At 34.5% G+C, this 27,893-nt stretch overlaps 1 protein-coding gene across 3 annotated transcripts in view; it reads left to right on the top strand.

Annotated features, from left to right (window-relative positions):
• The window catches only part of Znf280d (zinc finger protein 280D), an 84,807-nt gene that overhangs the window by 48,102 nt on the left and 8,812 nt on the right, over positions 1-27,893 (top strand). For all 3 annotated transcript variants that reach the window (XM_005393863.2, XM_013518972.1, XM_013518973.1), the window contains 6 exons: positions 339-646; positions 784-924; positions 7,706-7,768; positions 13,291-13,409; positions 13,564-13,600; positions 27,372-27,417. In XM_005393863.2, the coding sequence (XP_005393920.1) occupies positions 339-646; positions 784-924; positions 7,706-7,768; positions 13,291-13,409; positions 13,564-13,600; positions 27,372-27,417 (714 nt within the window). The remainder of the gene's footprint in view (positions 1-338; positions 647-783; positions 925-7,705; positions 7,769-13,290; positions 13,410-13,563; positions 13,601-27,371; positions 27,418-27,893) is intronic.

Below are 27,893 nucleotides of genomic sequence, written 5' to 3' on the forward strand. Positions count from 1 at the left end.
TTTGAGCTCTGTGTTTATGAATTTTTAAAATTCTATCAGAGCATTAAAATAGCTATGAAATGTACACTTTTGCTATTCATAGGATTTGTATTAACTTCTAATTATCCATTAATAACTATGTTAACATAACTGGTATCAGTATAAAATGTAATATTACAAGTAAATATCAAGTTAAATTTCATTTAATTGTTTTGAACATTTAGTGCAAATAGAAGACTAAACCCAATTATAGCAAATCTGTGGTCTTTTCAAAATAGTTAATGTTTACTTTCTTCTGTACAGTGCTATTAATATTAATGGTTAATTTTTTAAAGTGAATATTCTCTTCACTTTTGTAGGTTACCATTCGAGCTTCAGTTGCACCTCTTCAGTCAGGATCTTCACCTACACCTTCTATTAGTGCAAGCACTTCTACCTTTCAGCTCTCACCTCCAAGGACAAAAAACTTAGCTGCAAAAAATCCCACAAAATTAAACTCAAGTAAACCCAGTGCACCCAAATCAAGTGCAAGTAAAACTAGTGGAAGTAAGCCAAATGGAAATAAACCTAAATACAAATCAAAAATCTCTAATGTGCAAAAGAAACAAAGTACGTTGGCTAATAGCAATAAAAAGAGTAAAGTGAATACAGCGCTGAGGAACTTAAGGTAAGGTTTTATCCCTGGACAATACCAGTTTAAACTTAACTTAGAACATTGCATTTTAGTTAAGAGAAATGATGCAGCTATCTCTTTTTTTTTTTGTTTTTTACAATGTATTTATATTATTTTATGTCTCCATTAAGGTGTCCTGGAGGTGTTTACAACTGCATTGAGTGTTGTTCTGAAATAAAAGATTTTGCAAACCATTTTCCTACCTACGTCCACTGTAGTTTTTGCAGATACAACACTAGCTGTAGCAAAGCCTATGTAAATCATATGATGAGGTAAGATGAGTTAAACCTATAAATTGGCAATTATAGTTCAGAAAGTGTTTTAAAAACAAAGTTATTTAATTAGAAGGTAGTTTTTCTCTTCAGGAGCTAAAAGAAGCCAGCAATAAGGAAATTCTAAGATATTGCCTCATACTATTTTCTAGCATAGTAAATCAAGATATTGTTGAACTAGTGCTATAATAAATTAATGAAATTAGGGTAGGTTTGTCAAGAAAATAGTGATTCAGTGGGATTCATTTTTCCCTGTAGGTGTCTTAAAAATAGTTATTTTCAAAAAATTTAAATGCTTTAAATGTATTTGCCAGATGAATAAATGTACTCCCATGAATGTTGTGCTTTCAGAGCAGTCACTTTGAGAGACTTCAGGACTTTCATTGATGTTAGGAACTTTATTGGGTCTGTTTCTTCTGTTTTTCCCCTGTAATATACTGGTCTGTCCACACAGCCAGCCAGCCAGCCAGCCCTATCTCTACTCATATCCATTTAGTGAAAATGAGAGACTACTCTGGTCATGAAGCCCTATTGGAATTCTTTTTCATTCATTCATTCAATTTAGTTTGAGTACCTATCATTTATGCTGTGCTGAGGAAACCCTTCAGCGCTCCAGAGTAGCTTTCATTCATATTTTATTACAAAGAGAATATTTTTATTCCTTCAGGATGGATTTTTAAAAATCGTTCAGATACAGACTTTTTAAAGACAGGGTCTTGCTATGTTGTTCAGGTTGGCCTTGGATTTACTGGGTAGCCCCGGCTGGCCTTGAACTCACAGTGATCCTCCTGACTCAGCCTCCCAACTGCTGGGATTAGAGGTGTACACCATCATGCCTGGCTCAGATATAAACTTAATATGTTGCTTATTTAATGTGAGCATTAAAATTAGAATTTATCTATAATGCTTTCCTTACAGACCTTTTCAGAATTATTATTTGTTTTTAGAATGAGGGAGATTTTTCCTTATTGTGTTTTTTCCTTATTTCTTGCCAATATCTATAAAAAGTATTACCAGCTTATATTTATTTTTTTACCTTTTGTGTATCATCCCATCTATATAAAACAATACTGTCCCCTTAAAGATTTTCTACCATGGACTTACCACGTTTGTTTGCTTTTTGTCATTCTCATTCCTCCTCCTGAAAATGTTTGGCCTTGTTGTCACTCACTTTTGAAGCTCTTCCTTTAGCCTCTATTACACTTTTCCTAGCACCTTTTCCTGTTTGGTTGCTCCTCTGTTTCATTGCTGTGTCTTCCTTAACTTTATACATTCCCTTTCTTAGAAATTTATCTACTCACTTTTTGCTTTCAACTTTAAATTATTTTTCTATCCTTAGTTTTCCTGAGATTCAGCTCTGTTTCTGTTTCGTAGATTATTTTACCTCAGATTCACTGCCACCTCTGAAAGAACAGAAAAAAACCCACATATTACGTCACCTGTCCAGGATTCACATGACTGCCATGTTTTAAGCACCGTGTCTTTCAAGGACATCGTTTGTGTGACTGTTGCGTACCAGCTGGAAGAGATTTACTCTTCCAGGTTTCTGAAGCTCATGGAGTTCTTTGTGATCCATTGCACACCATGACTTCTGAGCCTGAGCCTGCCTCCCCGCTGCTGCAGTGTCACATATCCATATCCTGGTTGCTGCCAGGCAGGCCCTTCTTCCCTAGTGTATTACTTTTCCCTAGTGTATTATTGGGTGAAATGCTGGTCTTTTATGATAAATTTATAGCTACTCAATGCATTCTTTAATTCTGCCCTAATTCATAGTGGAACAAATTGGAAAATGTTTTGTTTCTTAAACCCGGGCCAATTTTACCTTTCCTCCTCCCATTTATTGCACTCCTCTTACCTGTCCTGTAGACCCTCCTAATCCACTTAATCTCAAAACATTCCCAGTCAGCCCGGGTGCTCTCCTTACCCTTTTCCAAATTGCTAGTGAGCCTCAACCCTGTACTTACTGTCTTCCCACACAGCTCATGCTCATTTAGCCTCAGGTGGAACTGATGCTTTCATTGCCACTTTGACAGGGTTTGCTGGGTATGTTTGCCTTTTTCTCTACTTCAGTGGTACTCATGCCTTCCTTACTATCTTAGAGTTGTATCTCCCACTGAATGGCATGCCCTTACTCAGTGCAGAGATTATTCTAGACTTGAGGTCTGTATGTGGAAAAGATTCATGTTCTCCAGAGGAGTACCTTTGATTCTTCCCCCATAACATGTCACTTCTGAAGCTTCTCAGTTGATCTTTTTCCCTCTGGTCTCATACCTCCCCCAGTCCATTTTATAAGTCCCATTCTCACACATTGATTGTCTCTGAAGTATGCTTCTGCTCATACCACTTTACCTCTCAGTTTACCTTCTTTAAAGTATTTGGTTGCCGCAAGCATTCCTTTCTTTGAATCGTGTGCCATTCAACTACTCTACCTGTTATTGTAGTATTTGTATGTTATTTCCCTGGGAAGCTGTTTGTAGTTTTTATATCACCTAGCATGTTACAAACTGCAGGTGACAGTCATTACTCTTGTAATTTAGGAGGCCCTAAATACAATCTCAAAAAATTATTTAAAATATTTTGAAGCAGTTGGAGCATTGTGGAAGTAAGACTTTCAAGGAAAACCATCATTAAATTTGTAATTTAAGTGATACATTTTTTTTTAAAGTGGCATTATTTAAGGGGTCACCTGTTTAAATTATTACACCTTATTTACTTATAGCTTCTAAGTCGTACTATAGTAGGAATCATTTGAAACATACAAACGTATTATTGTATAATATTATTGTTATTCCTCAAAAAAGATGTGTAAGAAGGCTTTTTATTTCTCCCTACATGCAAGATAGTAGAATAAGTTAATGGGGATTACTGATGGCTCTTATTTTATATCAGAGTTCATTTCGGCTACTTTGCTTTCAATGAATACTTGCTATGTACTTACTAGGAAGGTACGGTTTACTATGAAGAAGTATGATAAATTGGTAGTAATAAATCATATGTTAGGGGTAAAATCCATGACTTTAATTCCCGCACTTTAGTAGGGGAGATATTGCTCAGATTAATGTGATAAACAACAGTGATAGCACAGAGGAATGAGGATGAATTCTTTAAGACTTTATAAGCGACATTTCACTGAGCCTTTGAAGGATGGTTTTTTAAAATTTCCAAGGGAAAAGAAAACTGGCATAAAAATTTGTTCTTGTACAATAGATAAGACAGAGGACTGAATTTTTAAAAGATCCACTTGAGCTCATTGTACATATTACATAAATTTATTGGTATTATAGCACTAGAAGAACAGTTGTGATTGCATTGTAATTGTTGCTCTGCCTACAGTTTTCCTTTCCTTCTGCTCGAGTAGGCATATCTGGTCAGGTTGGTTTGTTTTGTTTTGTTTTGTTTTGTTTTGGCTTAAAATCCTTTTGCTTCCTAATATTGATAGGATAAACTTTCTGAAGAACAAGAGACATTTCAGTGTCCAATTTTTAACTTGTTTTCAGCTCCTTCAGTTTTTTTTATTTTCTTGAAAATCCCTCCATATCTTCACAGTTGCTCTGTGCTCTGCCTTGACTTCAGCCAAAGAAAAAGTGGTTTTCTTTAACTTAAAAAGCTTTAATACATGCTAACGGAATTCACTGTGCTATTTCTGTGCGTGCATATAGTCTGTATTGATCATACCCATCCACCCTTCTTAACTGAATTGAACTGATGGTTAGTTGGCTTCTTCCCCATCAGCCTTTTACTTTTCCTTCAGAGTAACCACTGAGCTCTGTGTGTGTCACTGTTGACTTCTGTTTTACATTATTTATGAATATGTATTCATTCATTTTACAAATTCTTTGGCCATTTATTCTTGCCAGCCACTGTCCATCTCCCTCATTCCCTTATCCCTAACCATGAACTCTGGGGCAGGCAACTTGCATTCTTTGCTAATATATCATGAACTTCTAGTCTAGTGTCTTAGATAGTAGGCACCATCAACATTGTTAGACGGTAAAGAAAAGTTTTTTGTGTGTTTTTTAGAAAGTAAAGTCATTACTTGCATGGAATCAAGATTATTAAGAAAACAGGGTCGAAGGGTTCTGGGTTGGTTTTGTTTTTTTGGTTTTTTTTTTTTGAGATACGATTTACTCATAATTCACCTACCATATTTCCCTGAAAATAAGACTAGGTTTTATATTAATTTTCCTCCAGAAGATGCACCTGGCCTTATTTTCACTTGGGATGTCTTGTTTTTTATGTACAACAATCTACATTATTTATCTACAGAAATCTGTATTTGTATACAAAATCTATATTTATTCAAATTCAGTCATGTCATCTTCTAGAACTTCATCATAACTTGCCAGATCCCAAATTCTGGGCTGAATTTCTTGCATCTGCAGTCTTTCATGTCCAGCAGTAGTGCTTCCCTTAAACGAGCACTTCTTGTCCTCATATCCTGCTCATCATACATGGGTAACACAGCTGTCAGTGCTTTTATCCCATGAATTCTTCACCTAAATCTCCACCTCTTCCAGGCTGGGCTTCCCAAAATTTCATTAAATCAGATGCTAATTTTGAAGACCTAAGAAATACCAGCAAAAATGATGACATTTAAGAATGATGGTCCACAAAAAAGTGACCAAAAATTGCTGGCACCACAATGTAGAGAAGGTTTATTTTACATGAGTGCATTAAGTATGTCTGTTACAACACACAGCATGTTGAATTCCAGAGATTCATATTATTAGACGCAGCTGTGTCTTCATTATTGCACATGCACATTATTTGTGCATTAAGTCTGCACTCTAGGTGGTCATTGGGCAGGAAGTCTCAAGTTCTTCTGTTTACATAAGCGTTTAACTCTCCTTCAAAGGCACCCACTTCATTATTGACAACTACTTTATTATAATTCATATTATTAAGTATTAATGTCAATAATATTTATATTTGATTACATAGTAATATTATTTCAATATTCAATATATCATTGTGTGTTGCAGCAATATATACTAAATGTGTCCATCCGGCTGAGGATCTTAACTGGGGCTTACTTTGGGGGTAGAATTTATGTTACTGAGAAATCATGCTAGGTCTTATTTTGTAGTTAGGTCTTTTTTTTGGAGAAATAAGCATTTATAGCAAATTGCTTAATGGGTTTTGATAATTTTGTATAGTTTTGTAACTAGGTGGCAAATTTTAAATTTTTTAAAACAAATTTTAAATTTTAAATTTTTTAAAACAAATTTTAAAGTGACAAAGTTTTTTTGGAGAAGTAAAAGTAAACCCTAAGAGTGAGAGAGATACTGGTTTTGCAGAGCACAGTTGGGCTGAATAATAGAAAAAAGCAAGATAAAAGTACACTTTGGAGACATAGGGTGTGCTATCGTGAGGACAACCACAATGACCAGGAGGCAGACTTTTTAACCCTAAGTCATAACGTTATGTTTTTGCCATATTCTAACCCAGAGCTTTTTCTTTTAAGTTCATTTTTGAATTGCTGTAACCTTTGTAGAGCTGTAATAGAAAGAAGGGTAGGGTTTTTTTTTTCTTTTTGTGAACTGTCGATTACTTTTATATTCTTATAATACACAAAATCAAAGTGTGCAATTTGTGTACTCAATGTAGATAAAATCTCTCCTCTTATGAATGGGTAGATAAACTATACTTACTTAAAGAGGAAGAGCTTTTAAATCTCATTTTGAAAAGTAACTTATTTTGGTTCACATTTTTAAAGAATCAGGCAAAATCCTGCACTCATTCTTCTGAGGAAACAATTGTAGATGCACATTTATTATATAATTTGAAGGGTTCACAAGATCTTTGTGATCTCTTCTTAAAAAAAGAACTTTAATTTTGTGATACTGTCTTAATTTCTAAACTCTCTAATAGCAGTTACCTCCAGATTGAAAAAAAATGACTATTTGGAAAACTTTGAGGTGTTTTCTGGGAGTTATAGCTGGAATGTTTCTTTTCCTATAAACAGAGGCTGTGGCTACTGGTTCTCAAACTTGAACTTGTGTAAGAATCATTGAAATCCTGGGCATGTAGCTCAGTGGTAAAGCACTTGCCCAGCACTCCAGAGGCCCTGGTTTAACTCTGTAGCACTGGGCTGGGTGGGGTTGATGTCAGTGGAAAAGCCTGTTAAAGCAGACTCTTGGGCACAACTTTCTCTCTAATCCTGTCATTCTAATACTGGAAGCTTTCTTAGAGTTAAAAAACTGCCTAAGAGCTACTACTACTGGCTGCAGAGTTTGGTTAGTTTCTGGTCTGTGCTCAGGGCAAGCATTTGTTCTAACTCTAGAGTTACAGTTTGGTTTTTAACCTCTGTTAGTAATTGCAGAGAACCCTCTACATGTTTGATGTACAGATGGCAAACAACAGCATTTAGCCCAAGTAGTGTCACTTTCTAGATTCTATTTTTCTCCCTCTACACAAATACATTAAGATTGGACAGTGATTTTAAAAATTAGCATTCAAATTATAGTATACTAGATTGTTAGCAAAAATTTAGTATTGTTTTTAATACTTAATAGATGAAAAGTTTAATTTGCTATTTACTTTTTTAACTCTGAGCATTTCCTTTTTTATATAGTAATGACTAATCATCTAAAATAAGGAATATATGTCATTAGAATATAAAAACTTAAAGTTGAATGTAAGATAAAAATGTTAAAGACAAGCAATTCAGTATTTACATCATGATCTTTTGTTAAAAATTAGATACTTAATTGTAGACTCGAAATATAAGTTAATACGACATTGTATAGCAAAATTATTAAAGTCTCTTTTGTCTCTCTAGCTTTCATAGTAACCGTCCAAGTAAAAGATTCTGTATATTTAAGAAGCATTCAGAAGATCTCAGGTAACTAATCAAGTTTTTTAATTCTTTCTGTTGAACAATGGCTATAATTTAAATTTTTTCTTGCACATAACATTATTGAGGTATAATTTCACGCACTTAACAATTAATGCATTGTTTTGACATGTCCAGAGTTGTGCAGCACTCACCGCCGTTCATTTTACAATTTTATCGCTCCTAAGAGAAACTCTGAACCCGTTCATTAGTGGTCACCCTCATGTCTCCCCAGCTCCCCTCATCTCTGTGCAACCGTGAACCTACTTTATATTGTGTAGATCCATTCTGGATATTTTATATAATGCAGTGACACACAGTGTGATTCTTTGTGACTGCCTGTCAAGTTTTATGCACGTTGTAGCATGTACTTCATTTTTTCAGATTGCTAAATAATATTCCATTTTATGGATGTACCCCCTCTTAGTAAAGTTTATCCATTTGGGTCATCTTCATTTTGAGACCGTTATAAATAATGCTGCAATGAACATTTGTCTACAAGTTTTTGTATAGACATGCCCTTTTATTTCTCTGTAGTATATACTTAGGATTGGACTTGCTGGGTAATACGGTAACTCTGTGTTAAGGCTTTGAAGAATGGTTAGAATGTTTTCCAGAATAACACCACTGTTTCACATTCCCACCAGCATTTATGAGGATTCCAGGTTCTGCACATCTTTTCCAGTACTTGTTTTATCTTTTTTGCCATCCTAGCAGGTTTAAAGTGGCATATAACTGTTGTTTGCTATAACCTTTTGATTAACCTGATGTCTTACTTTTTTCATTGCGGGGACAAAATACCCAGCATCTACAAATTAAGGGAGAAAAGGTTTATTTAGCTCAGTATAGGTTTTAGTCTGTAGTTGGCTGGGTCCAAGGCAGATTGGCATTGCACAGGGGCTTCACAGGGCAGATACAGTCCATGGCATGGCAGGAGGCAGCAGCAGCAAGTAGCAGCAGAAGCAGCAAGCCTGCCTTCTTTCTGTCTCTTTATAGTCCATCTAGGCTACACACCTATTGATTGGTAACACCCACACCCTTAACCCCAGTATCACACCCATCCACATTCACACACTCTAATTCAGCCAACTTTGAAACTCCCCAGCTGTGACTGCGTGAGGCTTTGGTGAGACATCTAGATACAAGCCATAACACCTGATGTTGGTGCCAGTTTGTAAATCATTTTTTTTGTTTTGTTTTGTTGTTTTTTTGGTTTTTTTTTCCAGTACTGGGAACCAAACTCACGACCTTGCACTTGCCAGGCAGGCACTGTGCCACTGAGCTAAATCCCCAGCCCTTCCAGTTTGGAAATCTAAGTGACTGTTACTAGATGTTATGGAGTTCTGTTTATTATATCATTAGACCAATCTATTCATTGTGTCATTAAGTCTCTTGGTGACAAGTGATGTCACTATGAAACATGAGTTTGTATTGTTAAGTGAAAACAAAAATAAGACTCACCAACAATATTTGAATTTAAAAAGATATGTAACATATCTAGTAAAGTGACTAACACTTTTTCAAGTTGAAGTAAATTCATTGAACTACCAGAATTCTTAAAATCCATATATATGGGGGGTGGTGGAGAGGGAGAGAGAGTCTTCATATTTCTTTTTTATATAAAGTGAAATGTACAACTTAACTACTATATATAAAGAACTATTGATAAATATTTTTAAATACCATAATCAGCTTTTGTTATCTCACATACTTAGAACTTATTGAACATCATTTTTTCATGTACTTCAGATTTCACTGGACTCATTTATTCCATGTTTTCATTCTGTTTGAAATATCAGTGTCTTTATTCTACCAAGCTAATTTATTGAACTACGTTTAGATAATACTTATTTAGATGCTGTAAGTTAATGGAAAAGGTAAAAGAAATGATGCTATGTTTTAAGACCTTTGCATTTATTATCTCCCATGCTTAGTTTGTTCTTCCTCAGATATTATATATCTTTATTTTCATTCTGATGAGTGAACCTTTTCTTGAGTGCTGTATTTAAAATTTCACCCCTTCCCCTGTGCTTTGTTCTAGCAATCCTTTTTACTGGGAATCGAACTTAGGACATTGTGCTTGCCAGGCAGGCACTTCCACTACTGAGCTATATTCCTGGCTCCTACCTTCTTTTTATGCTTTATTTTTCTCTAGTTCATATGAGATACTATATATTTTATTTCTTTATTTATTGTCTGTGTTCTCCCAGCATTGTATATGGTTGGGATTTATGCCTGGCATGTAGAAGATACTCAGTAAATCTTTGTTGACTGAGTTAATATATATGGTGAAAATTATGCCGGTGGACAGTAGGCCCCATTTATGTTTGACCAATAGCTCATAGGAAAACAAAAATTGATTCAGTTTAAAAACATATTACTACTATTAAAGTGCTTATTGAATCTAATAAAATAGATTAAACTATATTAGAGTTGTCTTTTTGAAAACTTTTATAGGAAAATAAAGGATTTTATTGTATTCTAAAAATCAGATTTTGATTTTTACCTCACTGTTACCAAGCTTGATTGTGTGATTTTTTTTTTTTTTTTTTTTGAAATGGACTTAAATGAACTATGTGATTTTAAAGAGCTGGGATGTTGTTTTTTTCAACTTGGTTGGGTCTCGGTTAGGTCTCAACAATAATTGGTTGTTTTCTGTGAATGGAAATTAACATATTTAATCTTACAATTTTATGTATGTGAAACTTTGTAATTGCTCTTATTGAAATTTAATACTCACTTTAAGCTATTTATTGTACATTTGTCCTGTACATAGTGTAGCAGGTGCTGTGTAAATGAGAGTGGTGAAGCCATCTTGAAACCAGCTTCAGGGAGTATACAGTTTATTAGGTGAGAGAGAAAGTGTGACCCTAACAAACGGATTTTACTAAGTGCAACTAGTTACTTCAGAGGAGAGCTCACTTATTTGGAATTACTGTATAGATAGAGGTTAAGGAGTTTGGATTTAATTCAAGGTATGGGAGAACCATTTGTGTTTTATATAGAATCAAGTTATATTGAAACAAGGTTGAAGTCAAAGGTTTGAGCTCTGGAATCAGCATACTCAACTTTAAACCCGATTCTGATCTTTATCAGCTGATTCTATGTCCTTGGTAAGTTACTAAGCCAACTCTTACCTGTAAGAAGGTGATAGTTATAGCACCTACCTCTTCACGTTTTTGTAAGCCTTAGATGAGATATGACACAGAGGAAGCACTTAATAAATTGATAATATAAAATGCTTGACATATTAAATATTTTAAGGAAAAAGAGAGTTAGATAACTATACTTGTGTTTTTTTGTTTTTTTTTTTTTTGTACCAGGAATTGAACTCATGACCTCAGGCTTGCCAAGCAGGTGCTTATGCCACTGAGCTATATGCCCGGCCCCAGATAACTATAGTTTGAACTTTAATTTCAAGTGAAATAATATCATAAGACAGACCAGTCAGGAAGAGTTGATTTGGAGAGAAGTATTTTTTTTTTTTTTTTTTTGGTTTTTCTCCGGTACCAGGAACCGAACTCAAGACCTTGCGCTTGCCAGGCAGGCGCTTTTGCCGCTGAACTAAATCCCCAGCCCCAGGAAGAGTTGATTTGGGGAGAAAGTCTAAGGTTTTACTTTCAATACACCAGAGTAACCTGTTGGTGTAAATGTACAGCATCCTCTTAGGAGAAATTAGTCGGAGCTATCCCGTTTGTATTCATGAATTGATAAAGTACGTACTTTCATTTATAGTCTTCAGTGAAATTCAGGTGTATGTGCTTGGTTATTACACTGACAATGACAGTGATTGCTTTGCATGATTTTTTTTTTTAATCTAAGCAAAAATGATTCAGTAGAGCCTTAATCTTAAGGACTTCGAAGCGGAGTTGCTAGAGCCAGAACAAATAAAAGAAATAGAAAGTAATCAGGAATTAACTTGTGTTCTCTCTAGTTTGACTCACTGAGGCAGCATATTGTCTTATTTTCTCTGGACTTAGATTCCTTTTTCCTTTCTCTCACAGACCAGCTTTATCTGTTAAATACCTAAATATAATGTTCCCACCCACGTTTTCCCAAATTTAAAAAAAAAATCTATCGATTCCAGTTAAATGTACCTGTTTAGAGACACTTTGAGTTACACATTCCATTCTTTGTCCAATTAACTGTGTCCAGTGGAAAAGACACACAGTTTACTATTTATCAGTGAAACTGTTTTACGCCTGTAAATATAATGCCTTAAATGTATAGGAACTTTTCTAAGTTCCCTGAAATTTTTTATTATTTTACAGGCTTCATATTTAAAAATATCTTTCAACTAAGAATCACAGGTCTAAATACATTTTAAATTAGACTGTTAAGGCTGGTGACATATGCTTTAATATGCCAGTTACTACTTTTTTTCCAATAGCAAATGCTATACAGTTAGTTCATTTAGTTTGGTTCAGTTATACAAAAACTTAGGTGGACCTAACCAAATTTTTGATAGTTGTGAGAATTGTCTCTTAAACATTATGTATTTCATTTAAGAATTACAACTCTAAAGTTTCGTTTAAGGGACTGAGTAGTTTAGGGCCAGTAAATAGGTTAGTTCATAATACTTAGAGATGATAAGGAACTCAAAACTTGTAAACTCCAATATTTAATAATTACTTAAATTAATTTACTGTTTACCAGGGAGATAGCTCAGTGTCACAGTGCCTGCTTGGCAGGTGCAAGGTCCTGAGTTCGATTCCTGGTACCAAAAAACAAACAAAAAAAATGTTAAATGACAGTAGTAACAACCTTAGATGATATGGTGACAACCTTGCAGTTGATGCAGCTGCAATTGTAGTATGCAACTGATGGCAGCTGTCACGTGATCTATTTTTAAAATGTTTATGTTTCTCTTTAACTGTATCCTTGACAAAAAAAAAAAACTTGAAAATTTTATTAGAGTATGGTTGTACTTTTGTTCACAATTATATTCATAGTATAGTATAGAGAGAGACAGACTAGGTAAATATATATTGAGTGAATTAATACTATAGCCACCCCCTCATTTTTCGTTTTTTTTGAGACAGGATCTCACTATGTAGTTCAGGCTGGCCTTGAACTCACTGTGTAGTCCAGGCTGACCTCATACTCATGGTGATCCTTCTGTCTCAGCCTCCAAAGTGCTGGGATGATAGGCATGCGCCACCATGCCCAGCTATATCTTCACTTTGCCGATGGTATGAGGAACAAATAGTATGTGACTTGACTGTGTCAGTGCAAGATACTAGTGTAGCTAAGACTAGGTTAGGTCTTTGACTTCTGGCTTATTGCAATTGGAGTGAGAGGCAAGTATTTATTAAAACATAAATACTTCCATAGACACTGTAAAGGGTACCATTTGTGTATGAGTGTTTTGTCTTTCTAGATCAGCATTTCAGTTATATCAAGTTTGTATGACAAAGCAAGTTGCAGTTACGACAAAAATAAAATCATGGAAAAATAATCATTGAGGTTGTGTATGGATTTCGTAAAAGACTAAAAAACCTTTTCTCTTATGCTATTTTTGTTTTTATTAGGGGCATTACTCTAGTGTGCCTTAATTGTGATTTCCTAGCTGATGTTTCTGGATTAGATAATATGGCTACACACTTAAGTCAACATGAAACTCACGTATGCCACATTGTCACAGAGAAAGGTAAGTATGTATAACTGTACTATTTTGGAGTTTCAATATTTATTCCATTATTTTGGTCAGCCACAATATGGGCTCTTTAAATCACTAAATCATTTTTCTCACTCATCATAGTTCATATGCTCTTGTAAATATAAAACTTTTCTTCTAATTTCAGTTTCTGTTTGTATCCCAACTTCTGAACATCTTTCTGAGTAAGTTTAATTTTTATTCAGTGCATTTACTTTGATGGATTTTAGCACTATTGCATTGTAAGTGTATCATTGGAGGAATGAAAATATTAAAGTATTTCGGTGTTTTTTTTCTTTTTTCTTTCTTTCTTTTTTAAAGATGCTTGTTGAAATAGGTTCCTGCTCTATGGAGCTCGTGACCTGGTACAAGACAAGTTGGCATTTCCTAAGCTCAAAGTTCTGGGATATTTTCTTACACAAAGGCAGTTAGGCAGCCAAGTTCATGACACTAGCTCTCATGATTCAGCTCTTTCATCTTCAGATAGGTCTAGATTCCTATCCACCTTCTCATTCTGCCAGGGTGACACATCCTAACGTACCTTTTTTTTTCTCTAGTTGGCTCTAGAAATAACTTTTGTTGCTGTGGTCCTTTCTTGCTTTGCTTAAAATAATTCGTGTTTTTCTTTGCATTTGCCTTGAGAGTATTGCATTCCAAACGATAAGGCTTTTTTTCTTGGTCTTTTTTTTTTTTTCCTCTTCTGTCTGCTTTCATTTCTTATGTCTTAAATTTTTAGGTCAGATGATTTGTCTTTCCTTATTTGTTGTCTGTCATTGTGCTATTTTTCTTTCTTTCTTTTTTTTTTTTTCAGATGCAGAAGCAGCCCAGAGATTTCAAAAAAATGTCCAGGGTACACCTGTACAGTGTCCCCCTTCGATGGACACAACTGATGCTTATTCTCTCTTTCCAAGGAATGTGAATAATGTGACTGTGGGATCTGCTCTCAGTTGTGGCCGCAATAAATCACATCTTGGGGAGACCCCTTTCCCACATGGCTGGCCTTCCGTAAGGCTGCTGCTGATTTGGCCAGAGTGGCCTCCTGGCCCACCACATTGAGCACATTTCCCACTGGCTTTGGCTCTTGATCTTAAGCTTATGGGCCAGTTATGTCCAGGAAAAGCTCATCAGATCAATTGGCTGCTGTCCTTAAATCTTCCTCTAGCATAAATGCCTTCCAAGAAATACAAAAACTGGTTGTTAGGAAGTTGATGGCTACTTTCATATCCTTGGAGCAACAGATCTCTATAATTATGTCCCAAAATTACAGTTGTTTTTACTGTTACTTAAAATATATTACTCAATATTAACTATAATTTTTGCAGTGATGATAATTCTCAGATTTTTTTACTTTAAAAAATTTAACTTAATAGCTTGGTTTTCTGTTCTCCAAATTTATTGATGTCTATTTTATGATGTCTACATTTCTATTCCTTAAAACTTGTTTACTATTTGTTTTATAAAGAACTCCAAGAGAGTCCTGTGAATTCTCTGCTCATGAGTTGCCTGTTTGTTTTAATTTGACTATTGCTCAGACCCTTAGACCATTCTTATATCCTCTGTCCTGTTTCAGGATTGTTAATACTATGTTAATAATTATAGGTTTTAAAATTTAAAGAATCAGTGAGACTCCTCCTTACACATCTTAAAAACAAGTTTTAAAGTAACATATTTGTATATCTATGTAATTTCTACTTAGTCATTAATGTAGTTCTTTTGGGTAAAGGTAACAAATATATATGGGTAAAGTTCTTTTGGGTAAAGGTAATTAAATATATATGGTAACCAACAGTACTCCTGTTTCTTTCCTATATACATTTAAATTTTGTCCTTTGTTTATATTAGTTATGTTAAATATAGACTTATTAAATAGTTTTGATACTGTCATTTTCTTTTAATAAAAATTGTGATGTTTAAGTGTCTCAGGAATTATTTGCTAATGAATAATTTCATATAGAAGCTGTAAATTTTATCTTGTAAGTAGGACCATTGCTTTGTCATATGGAGGCCTTGTTAGCATGCAGACTGAGAGCTATACCTACTCAACACATTCATGACAGGGCTCTGATTTGAATGTTATGTCCCCACCAGCTTGAACCACCAGTGGTATATGCATAATTGTCCCATAAGGCAGCATGGGACAGTCCTCTCGGTGGTACAGTGAAGTATGTACCACTGGTAGTTCAAGCCAGCGGGTATATATTAATGCATCTTATATTTTTTCCTGTAGCACAATTACTTCTTGAATTTTAAAGACTAGCAAAGTGCCCTTTGCTCTTATTAGCCATAAATATCAGCAGGCACTGAATTTGTAACTCAAGCATTTTTCTTCTCTAAAATCAGAACTTCATTTGTACTTTGGAGCAGAGATAAAGCTAGTTTGGCTGGACGTGGTAGCACACATCTATAATCCCAGCACTCAGAGGGCTGAGGCAGTAGGATCACAGCAAGTTCTGGGCCAGCCTGGACTATATAGTGAGTTCAGGGCAACATGAGCTACACAATGAGACCCTGTCTCAAAAAAAAGGTCATTTAGATACCACTTACTGTGTGTTCCTTGCAATTAATAATATTAGAAAGTTAAATCCATTAGTTTTGAGTTTCTAAACAAATGTATACATACTGTACATGACAGATATTCCAAAATATTCAGAAGTGGTTTTTTGTAGTGGTAATAGACTAGGATTTTTGTCATATGCCCTGTATCTACCCAATTAAAAATTTTTCCCTGAGAAATATAGCAGCTTCATTCCATTTTTAACATTCTCTGTTCCTCTACAGAACAGAGAAGTGTGGTCTTTATTAGGTGTAGGTCAAAAGTGATGATGCACCATGTTCCTGGTATAGCAATGGTCACACCTCTTTGTGTTCTTCCACAGAATTCTTTTGCGTATATCAAGTTCATTTATGTCACTTGTAACTTCATTTAAAGAAATGTTTTAAATAAGGCAGGACAAATCTTGCTTACCATAGGCAGTTATTTAAAATTGTTTGGTACTAAATAGTTTTCCCTTGTATTTGATTCTTTACCATCAAATTATTCTAAATACTGTTATTACCTAATCAGAAGTAGCTATTTCTTGGATTTATAGTTTTGGGTACCATTGAATGAAAGATGTAATTGTTCCAGTTTGAGTCCATCTCCATTGTGAGAAAAATGACTGAAACGGTAATGATTCGGGTTCTTGCCTTATTCTTGTGGCATTTTGGCAAAAAACTCTCACCTCTGTACTTTATTCTTCAAACATCTGCTTTGTGCATGGCACTGTTCTAATAGAAAAACAAATTGAAATTTCTGCCCTCATGTAGCTTACACCTTGTCATAAAAGACAAAATGAAAAGTAAATAGAACATATATCCCAAAGTGATCAACACTGTAAAGGAAATGGAAATAAGAAGGGGAATGAAGAAGTATGCAGCGGGAATTGAGAGGCTATTTTAAATTTGGTGAATGGGGAAGACCGCGCTGAGAAGTGGCATTTGAGTAAAGGCATGAAGGTGAACAAATGAGCTGCTTGGCTGCATGTTAGATCTTGGATTCGAGGAATTGCAGGGAGACCATTTGGCTGTCATGGAGGGGACAGGCCTGTGAGCAGTGCGGACCTGTGAGGCGTAAGACCTTAGAGACCACTGCAAGAAAGGTGGCTATTAGGTGAGCATGGTGGTACATACCTGTAGTCCCAGCACAGCGAGGGGACAGGGGTGGTCTTTTAGACTGTGTTTAAACCTAGGTGTTTTGTTGCATGCCTGTATTGCCAATACTCAGAAGGCTGATACAGGAGGATTGATTGAGAGTCCAGCCTGAATGCCTGAACTATAGGCCCTGTCTCAAAAAAACAAAAAAAAAGTGACTGTTTAGAGAATTGTAGTGAATATAGAATATTTCACTAAAAACCTAAGTAAACAACCTAAATACAAATAGAGAACCTAAGTAAACAACAGTTACAACAGCTATATTTTTTAGCTGCTTTCCTAAGAATAGTTGGAGGAGACTTAGGCAGAGTCCGGGAGGCCAGGGGTTCTTGTAATCAAGTAGATGATGGGGCTGGGCTTAGAATGCTAGCAGTGTAGGTGGTAAGTGGTTTTATTTTTGTTACATTTTAAATTTCTTGGTACTTAGGATGTGAGATATGAGAGAACATTGAAGATGCCTCCACAGTTAATAGCCTGAGGAACCTGAAAGATGACACTGACACTAACAGAGATAGAGAAGACTTTGAGAGAACAGGTTAAAGGTGAAGATGAGGACTTCCATTTGGGACATATTTTAGTTTAAGATGCCTATTAGATAGCTAAGTGGAGATGTCATAGTCATTCACGTCTGTGAATTTAGGGAAGTTTTCCATGCTATAAATATCATTAATATTTCAGAATGTCATGAGAGAGAATAAAAGTAAAACTAGAGTTGTTAAAAAGATCAGTGCATTGTGTCACTGTCAGTACCCTAGCTGTGATACTGAGCTGTACTTTTGCAGGGTGCTGTCACTGGGGAAGACTGAGTAAAGGGTACATGAAATTTCTCTACACTGTTTCATCCAACTGTATGTAAATCTATAATTGTCCCAAAATTAAAAAATGTAAAAGGACCTGTATAAGATTCTTGAGGATGTAGTAAAAACAGACAAAGGGCAGGGCCTCTAAACTCTGGGTAGTGATCTGTCTGTTGGTAAACTGAGGAGGGTGAGAAAGAACGGACCAAGAAAACTAAGCAGATATGATCTGTGATGGGCAGGAGAACTAGGGAGAGGCAGTACCTTTCTGTGGAGCCCCACTTACCCTTTTTGTGAGGTGTGAGGGCTAACTTGTTCTACAGTTCTGGGGTTCTCTAATTCATTACTTGATATACCTAAATATCATTATTTTTATGAGAAGGTGAATTTAGAATGCCACACATCTCTATCCAATAGCAAAAACAGGGAATGTTGATCTTTAGAAGATTAAATGTCCACACTCCTAGGCATATACAACTCTGTACATGTACTACTGTAAAAACAATCTTCTTGTGTTTGTATAAAAGAAGGTAAGTATTGTTTCCCAAATACTCCATTGTAGAGCTAATGTCCATTATTTATATGTGGTGTGGGGGGAAAAGTTTCTGTGGTCAAATAAATTAAGGAAATACAAGTTAAAATTAAATAAATTCTTTAATATGGGATTTTTCATGCTGTATGTCACCTGTGAATATCTAAGAGAATATTGCTTTGAAATTTTTTTCATCAGTACTAAGATGTCACAAGCCTTCATAGAATAAGTAGCATATAAAGTGCTGATCTTAACTTGGAAAATAAAAGTAGTTGTGTAAAATGTTGCCTAAAAAGGCCTCCTAGACATTTCATTCATGTTTATGAATACTTAATAAGATGGAATATATAAGTAGATGCTAACAAGTACATTTTCATATTTTTATGTACTCTCAGGAAAAATGGCATCATTATGTTTATAAAATCTAAGACATACATAAGAAAGGCAAAATAGTTATTAACCTATTGTGCCTGTGATTGTAGCAGCAAAGAATACTTTCGTTGAAGAATATGGTTACCTTATACGATTTTACACTGAAAAGAATTTCATTATATCTAGCTTTTCTCTATAACTCTCTATGCTTAGATTATTTAGTCTATCACTTAGCTACATTTCTTGAGACTATTACAGTTTGTAGCCCTTATGTTTAAGAAATTTCTTTAAAAAATAGTTTTTGACTTCTGTGAAGCTTCTTTCCTAAATGGCTTCAGAAGATCTTCTTTGATAATAAGATTAGGAAAATTGTTATCCAACTCCACATTAAATCCTCAGACCTTACAAGGGTAGTGTGACACAGTGCAGCTATGCAGCTGATTACCTAGCTTGGAGTCCTGCCCTGTTGTTTACTAGGGGTATGTGGCATTTGTAAAGCACCGATAACAAAAATACCTACTCATAAAGTGTTGAGGAAATTAAAGGAGTTAGTGTGTCCATGTAGTACTTCACAAGTGATTCACATGTAGGAAGCACCGTCCATTATAAAGTTATCATTGTACTGTAAAGTATTATTTATTACTATTCAGGTCTATACCATTTTTACAAATTCTGTTAGCTGTCTTTTTCTGACTCAGTTTATCTTTTAGAATTAATTGTGACAGCATGTATTAGTCCTGTCATTCGACTTTTATGTCTAAAACTCACTAAATATACTTTCAGGGAATTTTTCCAAACACCTCTCAGTTTATTTTAATCATAACTGTCTGTTACGAATTGCACCAGTAGTTTCCCTTCAATTCTAATGCCTTATATGTTATTGTTCATCTTACACTTTTAGGGTACTTCCGATTTTGAGATCTTTTGCAGACTTTTGTCAGTTTGCTATTTGACCCCTAGAAAAGTTTACTGTCATCTGTCCACTTAGGCTCCTGTACTGCATTATTTATTGAAATATGGGACCCTATTGTTTTTAATCCTCCACACTGAAAATCTGTTTATGCCATTGTGAGGCATGTTATTATGAGAGGAATGTACCCCTGAAATAAGGTAGACCTAGGTTTAAACCCTAGTTGTACATAAGGCTATGGGTTTAATTTGTACACACACACACACACACACACACACACACACACTCTAAATTAGAAAATTAAAAATCCTAATTTTATATCTAACCAGGTCAATAGCCTTGAGGAAATTATTTAACCTTACTGAGATTCATTTTCCTCATCACTGAAAGATATGTAATAGTTCCTTGCAGTGTGGTTGTAAGAAATATGTACAAATCAATTAAATTACTAATTTAAATAATTTAGTTAGACATTTAAATTATTTGGTACCACTCTTACAGAAGGTAACCATTCGATAAATGCACACTTGCTTCTACTACCATTACTATTACTGCGATTACTACTGTTATTAGTGCTACTTGCACATGACAGGAAACCTTGGTAACTACCTTTCTGTGGAGTCTTTTCATCATCGAGAATTTAGTGGCAGTCTGTATGTACTGTGGTCATTTGTAATTTTCTCTTACACTTCAGTCTTGCAGTGCATTCTTCCAAACTAAGTGGATGACATTACATCACAGTGTTTCAGTTGAACCTTGTTTAATTCTGTATGTCAGAATTGAATGTAATTGTGGCTTTTCCTGTCAAAAGACTGAAACAACACCAACTTGTAGAAATTTGGTACAGAATCCCTTCCTTAAAAAATTCTATTGGGGCTGGGGATTTAGCTCAGCGGCAAAGCACCTGCCTGGCAAGCGCAAGGTCGTGAGTTCAGTTCCCAGTACTGGAGAAAAACAAAAACAAAAACAAACAAAAAAAAATTCTATTATTACCAGGTAATCATTTCCAGAAATTGTGGCTACGTAACGCATACCACTCTATTATGAAAATATTTTTAAAATGTTGTATTGTGCTAGTTAGCAATAATTACATAGCTGTTTGTTTTGTGCAACTTGGAAATTACATATTTTAAAAATGATCTTAAATGTTACACTGTCACTGAACTCAATTATAAAATTGCTTTGTTCTGTTTCCTCCTGTATCAGTTTTTTCTTCCTGTCTTCTCTAGTATATCTGTGTAGATGATTTATAGCAGAAATAAAGTTTTACATTTTATAATTTTTTTTTCTTGACAAGAAGTTGAAATAGATAATTTCGTCTAGTACATTTTCAGAATGCGAATCCATTATAGATACATAATGGCACATGCTTACAAAACTAGGCTACTTTATGAGTTGGCCATCTTAGTGATTGAAATGTCTTAGAAGCTGCAATCTGAGCTGGGCATGGTGGCACACACCTGTAATCTCAGCACTTAGGAGGCTGAGGCAAGAGGATTGCTTTGAGTTAGAGGCCAATCTAAGCTACATAGCGAAGCCCAGTGTCCGAAAGGAAAAGCCACAATTGGAAGTGGTTTTAAAAGTTGATTTAGTTCTCGGAGTGACCTCCAGCTTTGTTCTAGGCAAAGTACAGTGGTACTTCGGTTCACAAACTTAATTCTTTTGCTGTCTTATCTCAGACTGAATTGGATAAGAGCTGAAATTCAGTGGCTGGGTTCCATGTTGACCTTATGAGGAAATTTGATTCGGTTCTTGTCCAATTCAATCTGTGACCAGAATTGTAGGAAGAATTAAATTGGTGAACCAAGGTACCGCTGTACACTGGAAAGAGCATTGACTAAAGTGTCAAGAGTTCAGGGCCCTGCTGTCTCAGAAACTTCTTGGTCATGTACTTCGATTTCTTCATCTGTGAAATGTGTTGAAAATAATCTGTTTTGAAGGTTTAAAAAAGATGTAATGTGTTTTACAGATAAAAAGTTGTGTGTTATACTTTATTAAATTCCTCTAAAGAATACCAGCAAGAAGTGCAGATAGAAAACTGACTTTCCTTGAAACCATGTATTCCTCCCTCTTATATGACAACCACTAAGAGAGATCTTGAATTCATTCTCAAGACCCATAGCCACAACACGCTGTTTCCCCTTCTGTGTATTTATTCACTGACACTGAACGTTGATAACTTGCCTTCTCTGGGCCAGAAGGCCTGTGTGCCTTTGGTGTCAGGAGTTGGAAATGAGACATGAATAAAATATATGGTTTGTGCCATATAACTTTTGTGAAATACTGTATGAAAAAGAATCTAACCCTGTCTCTAAAATGAGTATCACTATTTCAGTTAAACTAATAAAGTCATTTTTCATAAATGTAAGCAATAAGTACACTTTCAGAGGCAGAATGCCTACATTTTAAAGTTTTATATTGAAGGTATTTCTGTTAAAAATGTTTCATCTCATTGAGTCTATGAATTTTGGAGAACATAAGGGGTCATTCTGATACTTGTGAATTTCAGAATGTATTTGGTGGAAGTATTGGTTCTAATCATAATCCAAGTTTTAAACGCTTAAATGTTCAAAATGGTCAGGGGATCTTCATTTCATCTAAATTAGGAGGAAAGCCAGACCAATCTGCTCTCATATTTTAGGCTTATTTACTTCTCTAATCTTTTGAAATTTGGCTGGAATTAGAGGTACTCAGATCTTTCCTCTAGATTCAGGATTATTAATATTTCAAAAATATAACTAGGGACTGTAAAATAATTTTTCTTTTTAGAGGTAGTTGTAATGCTTTTGCATGGATGTGAAATTGCAAGTCAGTAGGTAAGAGCTGTCATGAAAATGTAGTTTCTGGCAGGTTAGGGTTGGTGTCTTTGACATCTGTAAGCAGGGAAGAAGGAAAGGTAAATGAAACTTTCCACAGACTGTCATTTAGTATGGACTGATGTAAGCAATAAGTACACTTATAGAGTACTAACCTCTACCAGTGATCTTGAGGTTAGTGCCACTTTTCCAGTCTGGTCTTGGGGTCATTTATAAGTTATAAGTGAACTATCTAGAGTGTTACTTAGTATTGCCAACAAGATAATATAGACCCCTTTTCCTACGTTAGTTCTGCATACGTTCTTTTTCTTTTACAATTTTGATTACACATATTTTGTCTTTTTTATTTCTTGTTCTGTTTTTACCTAGTTCTATCGATACAGAATGATTTTTCTGCTCTTTTCCCTTACTTTAGATGAACAGATCAAACCCAGGTTTTCAGAAATGCATCATGTTTTCTTACCAGAGCAAATAAGGCTAGTCCTAAGGGGAGTAGACAAGTAATCAGAAATTAGTATCTAGTTAATATATTGGATTTGAAGGAAAGGTAGAAGTGTAAAAGAAGACGCAAAGCTGTGGGGATATTCAAGTCATAAGTTAGCCTGTGTTGTGCGTTTTCAAGCAAATTCTGGGTAGGAAAATTGATTCCAGATGCTACCCACGCCAATAATAATAGGTACCATTTATTGTTCACGTACAATGTGCCAGACACTCTCCTACATATTTTGCATTTATTTGCTCATTTAATTTTCACAAATCTATGAGACAAGTGCTATTATTGTCCTTTAGAGATCGGAAGTATAGATGAATTAGATACCTTGCCTACTGTCACATAACTGTTAAATGAGTAATATCAATTTAAATTCTGGTCGTCTGCCTTCAGAGCCTGAACTACTGAGGGTTGTACTTCCTACTTTGTGGGACAGGACTTTCCTGTGAAGGCCCTCCTGCTAGAGAGGGGCAGGCAGGAACTGACACACTCAGCACAGGGGCAGTAGTACAGCTTCCCAATCATAGGGCGGTCTTCATGTGATGTAAAGACAGTAAGATTTCAGCAAAGAATAGCATAAAATTGTTTATCAGGATTACTTGGGCAGTCATAGTCTGAGTAGAAGTGATGTTTATAGTTGTGCTTAAGAGTGACATACACAGAACGAACAGATCTGTACGATAAATATGACCATATGATTGCTGTGTATTACAAATTCAGTATGTCCAAAACTAAATTAGTTTTTCCTGCAAAATATGCTCCCTTTCCCCTTGAATTCCTTCTCTTGATTAATGACATTACCGTGTTTCTTGCCAGATATTGGGGGTATGTTATGTTTGTTCTGTGTAACTTTATTCTGAAATTCTGTTGGTTTTAACTTACATTTCCTTAAATCTTCTTTCCTCCATTGACACTGCTACTGTTGGAGGTGAGAAAGTTGCAAGCTATGTTAACTGGACTCCCTGACTGAAACCTGTCTATTTCTGATGCACAAATCTGATCCCATTTTCCTACTGGCTTTACTGTTTGTAGTGTGAACACTTTATCATAGCTGTGACCTGTGAAGGTGCCTTTGCTAGCTCTTCAGTTTTGTCTTCAGCTGTTTTCCTGTGTGCCCTGCATTTAACTGACAGGAACTGTAGAGGCTGTGGTCTCATCTCAGTGCCATCTTGTTTTATGTTTGCTTCTGCTCTGTCTTGGATCACCTCCCCTTTGCTAACACCTCTTATTTTCCTGCACATCCAAGTTCATGGTGCTGTCTCTGCTGCTTACTTATCTCTTTCCCTTTTATATTGGCTCAGTCCTTTACCAAATTCTGTAAACATCTGCTGTTTTCTTTGCAAGAGACTTTATTTTTGGACTAGAACACTTAGGTATGTTTAACATGGTAAATGTTTAGTTTGAACACCTTCTCCAGATAAGCCTATTAACACTCTTTGGGGGGAATGATCAGGAATGATGTGCTAGGTATTCTACTGTTACTTCTGAGTCTAATGATTACTATCTTAAATTTAGTCCTGAGTGTCTAGGAGGAAGGCCTTGAGAACTGGCTGACTTTACTACTGGTTTCTTGTATGATCTTCTTAGCCTTTTCAGTATGTTTACAAATAATCTTAAATTGAAGATTATATTTCTAATGGTAGGATTAATGTGGTTGGCTTTTAAATGTTATCGGAAGCAAAGAATTTGACCTAACTGAAATGAACCTGAATAGTTTTCCTTTACAGCCTTTCCCTCAACCCATGGTATGTTTATTCTGTCAATGAAACCTCAAAAGAGCATAGTACCATAACTGAATCAGGATATTCACTGTGTGTGTAGCCACATGTTAGTCATTTTACCTATAGAAAAATGCAAATAGGGCCATATATTTCATTTTAGACTTTAGAAGAAAAGGATTATGCCTTACAAATACATCAAAGATCAGGTTTCCATAGGAAAAAATTACCTGCAGTCTCATTAAAAACATTGAAATTGATCACTAGTAAGTGCTTCTGTTGTCTTTCTATTGAAATCTCAATGTTCTAAGTACTGCAGTGTATTTTTCTATAAAAGAATTACTGCAATATTCACAAGTGACATCAAAAGTTAAAAAAAAATTTCACAGTGACAGGTCATTAGCACAGAACTTTGAGCTTAGCAAATTTGACTGTCTTCTCCAAAAGTTCAATATCTCAAATGATGACCACTTCAGCAGGTAACTTTAATGAAGAAGAACTGAGGTATGAGATTGTTTTCTTTGGCAAAAGTTAATATATTTGTAGTCACACTAAGGTTAATTTTTAAATACGCATTTATAGTTACAAAATTTTAGTGGTTATTGTACTACATATTTCTGATTAACTGTAGAGTTGTTTTTGCTATTTATTACAATTTTACCCTTAAGGGGAATTTTAGTACAGTAAAAGATCAAGCTTATAGGCCTCTTGATGCTGATTTTAGTAACTCACTGTGTCCTCATCTACCACTTCCCTAGCCAGTACAGTGAAGAATAATGAAACTCTGTCACCAGCCTCGTCTGAAGAGAGGCTAAGAGGACTAGTTTTCCCCAACTGAAGCGCTAGCAATAATAGTTAAACTTGTTTAATGGACTGCATTTTAATTGTTGCATAAAATTGATTTATAGACATACATGAAAATGATTAGAGTGGTAATATTTCTTTTGTAAAAATACAAGGTCTTTGATAATGTTTTCAACAGTAAACTGAAAAATACTTTCATAAAATATCTCAGAAGTGCTTTTTGATCAGTTTATTTCTACTTTTCAAACAATTTAATCAGTTGAAGTAGAAAAGTTTATTATAGAACAGTAATACTTCTACTTTGTTTTAGACTAATTTTTCATGTTTTCATATTTATATGTTATATTTAAAACTTTCCTATATACATCATTAATGCAATGCAGTTATACTTTATATTTGATGTAATCTCACCTTTATAAATATTCTTCACATTTAAATACTTTACAAAATGTGGATCCAAAAAATTACTGACATTTGTACATTTTTTGTTTTATTTAACTTGTTTGACAAATTAATTGTAAATTATTACAATATACTACCAATACTATGATTCTACAAAAAAAGACCACAATCTTTTAAAAGTTGTTGCTAATTTTGTATACATAAAATATAAATAAGTAACTTTACAATTAATTATTGTTAATATTTAGTAATGCATTAACATTTGTAGCCTTAATTTTTTTTTCTTTTTTTGGTGGTCCTGGGGATTGAACCCAGCAATGATAGTACTAATTTTTAAAATGTGCCTTCAGAGAATGGATAAAGAAGGAAGGCATTTGCTAATTCTGTTTTTGACTAACCATGATAGTAGTTTTTAAATGGTTGACATTTCAGTCCTATTAGACACCTTCACTTTTTTTAAATATAAAATTTAAGTGAATGTAGTTCCTTATATTAAATGAATTATTCCTTACATTTGTATTGAGCCTTTATAGAGTTATGAATCGTTGAATTCTTGATCAATGGCATTTCAGGCCAAGTAGATCACCCTGCTATGTATATTGAAAATGAGTGTAATATCAACAAATAATTTTGTGTGTGTCAGATGTGAGGGATTTAAATAAATCTAATTTAGTCATCAGCAGTTTCTAAAAAATCTTTTGGAGAAGCTAGTTTTTATATTAAGTTGGTTATTTTACAAGATTGTTTAGTTTTCTTTGTTGCCATTGTAATATTATAATTAATATTTAAGGAGTCAGGTTTAAAAATTTTATAGTTAATTTTTGAGCAGTGCTTATAAAAGTTTTTAAGAGAATATATTCTTAAAAATTCTAAATGATTTCTGTGACTTACTGCCTCCAGAGAAAGTTAATGTATATATTGAAGTGCCGTTATCATTGAATTTCACAATAGATAAAATACTTATATTCCCTCACTTTTTATATTTTATAATAGTACATACTAATGCATATTGTGCGTGTTTGCAAGTGTATGTGTATATGTATATGCATATTACCTGCTTTAATTTTTAATTAATAAGTTGGATTTATTGTGATGTGGGGATCAGACCTGCTTTTTTTAAGAATAATTTTTACTAATGCATTGTGTCCTTTATTTTAAATTGTATCTAGCAAAAAGAATGTTTCTTAAATATTCTTGTTTTTAGAGAAAAAATATAGTACTTGTGTTCATTTATTTATCAATTTCTAAATCTGTTTATTCTCATGTATTTTATTTTTATATGAAATATGTACAGAGCTCATTCACTGTTATAGGATAAAATGGACATTAAGTTTACATTTTAGTTATTTTAAGCACAGAAAACCCAGTTCATATTTTATCATGTAAGTACAAAGTAAAATAATCAATACTTATTTTGTTTTCAAGATTAAAAAATGAAGCTCCCACTAAGGAACAAGAACCTATATCTAAGGTAAAGTATGTTTTATTTCATAACTTAACATTTTATATACATTTGAAAGTATTGTTTATGAATTTTTAAATTTCACAGTGCATACTTAAGTAATTATTGGCATGTTATAACGTAGAAAAAGTTGAGATTCAAAATTTTTCACCAGGCTGGGGATATAGCTCAATGGCACAAGCACCTGCCTAGCAAGCACAAGGTCCTGAGTTCAATTCCTGATACCAAATAAATAAATAAAATAAAATAAACTTTTCTGCCAAATATAAAATATTTAATTTTAAGTAAAATTACAGAATGTTTTTGTTTTGAGAAAGATTTCAGCTTTTTATTTTGTATATTTTTTTATTTTATTAAAAAAAATAAAAATGAAAACATTAACAAACACATTTACAAAATAACACAGGAACAACTCAAGCAATATGGAAATTCAGGGGCTGGGGATTTAGCTCAGCGGCAAAAGCGCCTGCCTGGCAAGCGCAAGG

The sequence above is a fragment of the Chinchilla lanigera genome, unplaced genomic scaffold (assembly GCF_000276665.1).
Source record: "Chinchilla lanigera isolate Chin_1 unplaced genomic scaffold, ChiLan1.0 scaffold00049, whole genome shotgun sequence".
In the NCBI taxonomy this organism is placed as follows: Eukaryota; Metazoa; Chordata; class Mammalia; order Rodentia; family Chinchillidae; genus Chinchilla; species Chinchilla lanigera.